The following is a 6,000-nucleotide window of genomic DNA, read 5'->3' as shown; positions in this document are numbered from 1 at the left end:
GCAGAGAAGTGTTTATAGTTATACAAATGTGTGAGTGTGTGTGTGTGTGTGTGCACGTATGAATAAGTATATGTTTGTATGCATATGTGTGTGCATGTTTGTGCGTATAATATATATATATATATATATATATATATATATGTATGTATATATTCTTTTATTCTTTGTATAATTTTTTTCTATATGTATGTTCACTTTAAAATAAAACAAACAAAAAAAAAACGAAAGACCAAAAAACATAACCAGAAACTCCATAAAGTCCAAAACTGTCGGTCTCAACCAATCTGAGAAGAACAATGATATTTGATTAAGCCTTAAACATGATGACAGAAATTATGAACCCATGTTTAATTACTGTGGAAAACAAGCTAACATCTAGATAGCGGCTGGAAAATGAAACAGTATCTTAAATTTGCTTCAGCCACTGGACTTCGGCATTGCTAGAGGACCATCTTGAAGAGTTTTAGTCAGAATGCTCATAATTTCAAGTCGGACTGATATTCAGCTCGTTGATGTGTTGCAAATTTGTTAGGATTGGTACCAAGATCTCCGATTACTATTAGCATAACTTTGGTTTATATGTTCCACATTCTTGAGATTTCCAAATGAAAGTTCCAAATACTTATCAATTTCCTTGCGCTCTTTGCTAGCTATTCTGTGATCTCCTGGGATGGTTGCATCTGTATGTAACATTTCCATGCCAAGATGGAACATGGACATTTAAATGATAATGATGATGGTGATGATGATGATGATGATGATGATTTCTACACCACAACAATGTCTAGTTGTTGTTCTTGTTAGCAAGTTGGGCAAAATACTTAGTGGCATTTTTTTACCAGTTCTTTACGTTCTGAGTTCTAATCCAACTGAGATCAATTTTGTCTTTCATCCTTTCATCAGGATCCTGGACCAGTATAATGGTTGAAATCCTACCTGCCACTTTATAGGCTTTGTGTAGTTGGTGGGATCTTTATGAACATACAAGTCTTCATGATCCATAATATCAAAACTGATGCCAGCATTGTACCTTGAAGGGAGAGCTTTAAATCATAGGAACATTTAAAGCATGATAGACTGGAGAACATTTTTCATTGTCATACACGTTTTTCCAGGGATGACTGCCCCCCCCCCCCGCTCCCCTTTACTTTACTTTACCGCTGCAATGAAATGTATACCAGTAAAATATTGGTTTCACATTTTGGAACAAGGCCAGCAATTTCAAGGTAGTGGTAAGTCTATTACATTGACCCTAGTGCTCAACTGGTACTTAATTCATTGACCCTGAAAAAATTAATTTAGTGGAATTTGAACTCAGAACATAAAGATGGACAAAATGCCACTAAGCATTTTGCGCGATGTGCTATTGATTCTGCCAACCGGCAACCTTGAATACCAGTAAAATGTTGAGCAGTTGTTTATGCAAACTCTGCAGGCACATGGCTCAGTGGTTAGAGTGTCGGGCTCTCAATCATGAGGTAGTAAGTTAAATTCGTAGACCGGGCTGTGCGTTATGTTCTTGAGCAAGACACTTTATTTCATGTTACTCCTGTTCACTCAGCTGTAGAAATGAGTTGCAACGTATCAGCTGTAGCAGCGTTTGCCTTTCCCTTGGATAACATCAGCGGCACAGAGAGGGGAGGATGGTATGCATGGGCAACTGCTGATCTTCCATAAACAACCTTGCCCAGACTTGTGTCACAGAGGGGAACTTCCTAGGTGCAACCCCATGGTCATTTATGACTGAAGTGGGTCTTTACCCTTCTACTTCTTTTCCAAAATGCATACCTTTGTACAACACCTACAAATTTCCTATCTGGGAATCAATGAAAGCTCTGTCTTAAATCAGATAAAATGAAATCTGTTTTCTATGCTATATTATCAATCTCTATTTTCTCACTTTACAGCTTTGATCTTCTCTTTCATTTGTTCAGAGACAGAGTGAAGCAGAGATAAGTATTTCAGACTACACAAGGACTTGAGCTCAGTGGTGCCATATTTCTTATAAGACAGCTGCAGGAGAATCACTTGCTTTTAGAAAAACAATCCCTTAGGCATAACATTTATCAATCTCGGAAATGTGATTTTAATTTTTCGTAAGCTAACATCTGGTAAGCAATGAAGTTTGTCTCAGCTATATAAGAATAGGATAAAAGTAGATCAAGACCAGCTGTCCCAGCCAATAAAGAAGTTAATGTTTCTGTTGACATGTCTCTGTACATCCTGAGTTCAAATCCTGCTGTAGTTGCCTTGACCGTTACATCCTTCGGGGGTCAGCAAAATAAGTATTTGGTGCTTATTTTATGGGTCCCAGAAGTACTGGAGATGAATTAATGACTGTTTGTTACTCTCAAATTTGTGACCCTGAATCAATAATAGAAATGCTTATTAAGTCCCTTTTCAGATCCATCTCCTACATGCACATTTAGGATGAACTTTTTAAGGGTATTTCTTGGTGTTAGGAAGGGTATCCAGTTGTAGAAACCATGCCAAAGCTGACATTGGAGCCTGATGCAGTTGTGCAGTTTGGCAGATCCTATTAAACTGTCTAATCCATGCCAGAATGGATAATGGATGCTAAATGATGATGATGATGATGATGATGATGATGATGATGATGATGATGATGATGATGATGATGATGATGATGGTGGTAGTGGTGGTGGTTTTGGCAGCGGCGATGGTGATGGTGATAACAATGATGACAATGATGATGATGAAACAGAAGAAGTTTTATTAAGGAAATAAGCTGTTTCATATATATATATATATATATATATATATATATACATATATACGATGGGCTTCTTTCAGTTTCTGTCTACCAAATCCACTCACAAGGTTTTGGTCAGCCCGAGGCTATAGTAGAAGACACTTGCCCAAGGTGCCACACAATGGGACTGAACCCGGAACTATGTGGTTCGTAAAAAAAAATGACTATCCCGAAATATAACAATATCTGTTTCAACACACAATTTCACATCAGGAATCTTGCAAAAGGAATTCATAAATAATTATTGCTAATGTTACACTTTTTATCATTGCATGCAAGTGACTGAAATGGGGTTTCTCCAAAGGGTCTTTGGAATAATGTTACTTAACAGCATGAGCAGCTTGGAAATCAAGGGGTCACTCTATGTTGAGCTGCTATTTCTCTGCATCGAGAGGTCACAGCTTTAGTACTAGGGATATATGGTTAGAAAGCTGTTGGAAAAGATTATAAGATAGAGACCAAAGGTAAACCAAAAAGATGGTATCTGTAGTCTCAGTTGGTCACTCTTGGAAATCCAGCAAGAAAGTTTAATGATGGTTGCTTCTGATAGGACCCTATAGAGGAGGTGCTTAGGACTCTACCCTCACAATACTCCAAGGGATAGTGGGTGATGAAAAAGGATCAATGCATTTGTCAAATGGTGGTGGATTTGCAGAATGATTAGTGTTGGAAAAAGAGACTTGCAATATGTTTTCTAGCTCTTTTCATTCTGAATTCAAATCAGCTTTGCTTTTCATCTTTTAGAAATTGATGGCATCAGTTGCTAGTTGCCGGAGCACTGCATCCTTCAAAACTTCCATGCTTCCTGAGATTCGCCAACACTACACCTAATTTTCTCCCCTCCATACACACACAAGCATGTATCTGACTCATACACTGTTCACTTTCCGGACATTTGTACATTACTGCATATGCTTTATGTGCACTTTTGACAAGTTGTAGTGCACCTGAGCACTGTATACAATAATTTCATTATTATTATTATATTATTATTATAATAAAGTCAGTCAAATTCTGGCGTTTATGTAACCAACTAGTTCCATTCCCTCCAAATTGCTGGCCTTGTACCTAAATTAGAAAACAGTATTATAGATGTGCATTTCTCATTTACTGTTAATTAAAGGGAGGTAATTGGGATCTGGTTTGCATCAATTTTTTTTTTTTTTTTCTGAAGTAGTGAAGCAATTAGGTTCCTTCAATAGAATTAAATATGTAGATTAGAGATATTTATTTCATTAAAATTGAAATGTTAAAAGTCAACCACAGCAGAATTTGAACATCATCAATAGTCATTGTTTTAACCTTTACTTTTCCATGCTTGTGAGGTTCAGAGAGAATTCGTTTAGGAAGATTTTCTGCGACCAGATGTCCCTCCTGTTGCGAACACTCACCTGTTTCCATGCAAAGAGTGAATTACAATTCTTTCAAGCTCTTGAATCATTTTAGAGAATTCTGACGTTTAAAGATAAGAAAGTAAATATATTCATGTATAGAGCTCTATTTCTTCCGATTGTTGTACAAACTCTCTCTCGGGAGTAAAACAGTAGATTGTCTTCGATCATATCTCTGCTCCACCAGTTGACCTTATGCTTAAAAAAGTTTTGGAAGTTACGTTTATAAGTTCAAACAGGTTGTGGTTCGACTTGGCTTTTCACTCTTTCAGCGTCGTCATCAGCCAGAAGGAATTAATATGGTAAAACATCAAGGTCGATTGAATCGATTTTTCCTTGTGTTATTAAATCAAAATAAAATCAATGTTAGAGAGACTCAACTAAATACTACAGTTTTATTATTTTTAAAATAAATGACTGGATAACAGAAAACAAATTATGTTGTTAATAAAATAATAACGATATCAAGAAGTCTAATTTATTTGATAGGAGACCACGAAAAATTACTAGAGCTGTGAAATTACATTTCTGGCTCTAAACTAACAATTCATGAAAAAGAAAACGTATATAATTGCGCCTGTGTTTGTTATACATAGCCAAAAAGGCTGCAGAAAGATGTAATTGTTTATGTTGCTTTAACATTCTATTACAGCCATCAGCTGAGAGAAAGTGACAAGACTACTTTGACTGTGTCAAAACAGGTGTCGTCAACAAGGACTGGTTAATATGGACCAATCAGCAAGCGATATATATTTCGCTGCTGAACAGGAAGTTCTGCCATGTTCAATCCACGTTGACATTTTTTACAATTTATCCAGAAGTCGAGAGCTTTACGAAGAAGAACCAGTCAACAAAGCATTCACCGATTGTAGTCCCTCGACTATGCTGACTAAATTCGAGACTAAATCCGCTAGGGTGAAAGGTAAGTGAAAGTATTTCTTACGAACAGTTATTGCAGTTAAATTACTTATTCTTCATACATTGACAACATCGACTTAATGCTCCGCCTAACGAGAGCGGCTTTAGGTTATCGTTCGACTTATATCAGCCAAGTTTTTTTTCCCCAGAATTAAACCTATCATTTTCAAAAATACTTTTTAAATAGCATTGTCACTGTCGAAACGTCTTTAATCATAAAACTGCTTTATCAAAGCTGACATAAGCACGATACCACACAACATCGATTACGTGTCCACAGATAGTCATATCGTTAGCATAGTAATAACAACAATTAAAAACAAAAACCTTTCTGGTTATTATAAACTATATTAACGTGATATATTTGAGAAATATTGTCGTATCTCAACTTTATATTCTCCGCTAAAAGAAAAAAATTCAACTTTGTATTGGAATAGGTGGCCTCCCACTTCCTGTATACAATATCAACACGTATTCATTCAGCCTGAAGATCTTTGCTAGCATAAACACTTTTACGAATATATATATATATATATATATATATATATATGTATATATATGTATATATATGTATATATACATTCTGCTGTTAAGGACTTGTAGTCTTAACATCAAGTTTATACCAGATATTACATTACCAATGGACAATAAATATATTCAGAATGTGGAAGCAACGGTGCACCTTTCCAATAGGTAACGCTTGAGTTGCTAGAAATAGCAGTCGTATCGCTCACAAATTTCCTCTACTGCTTTTAAACTGGACATATTAGATATACTATCTGAAATAATAATAATAATGATAATAATAGGCGGTGCTCAATGACAAGAACGACTTCGATCATAGGTTTGCTCGGTTACAGCTGACCTAAGGCTAGACAAAATGGATTGATTCAAGGGAGGATGCGCTTCATCTTCAGG

At 36.0% G+C, this 6,000-nt stretch overlaps 1 protein-coding gene across 1 annotated transcript in view; it reads left to right on the top strand.

The window, feature by feature from the left end:
- The window catches only part of LOC106883905 (coatomer subunit alpha), a 52,317-nt gene that overhangs the window by 9,182 nt on the left and 37,135 nt on the right, over positions 1-6,000 (top strand). Inside the window, exon 2 of the mRNA XM_014935044.2 lies at positions 4,817-5,086. Within this exon, the coding sequence (XP_014790530.1) occupies positions 4,891-5,086 (196 nt within the window). The 5' untranslated portion in view covers positions 4,817-4,890. The remainder of the gene's footprint in view (positions 1-4,816; positions 5,087-6,000) is intronic.

Source organism: Octopus bimaculoides, chromosome 17, assembly GCF_001194135.2.
Source record: "Octopus bimaculoides isolate UCB-OBI-ISO-001 chromosome 17, ASM119413v2, whole genome shotgun sequence".
NCBI classification, from domain to species: Eukaryota; Metazoa; Mollusca; class Cephalopoda; order Octopoda; family Octopodidae; genus Octopus; species Octopus bimaculoides.
The sequence above is the reverse complement of the archived record's forward strand: the minus strand, read 5'-3'. Positions and strand labels throughout refer to the sequence as shown.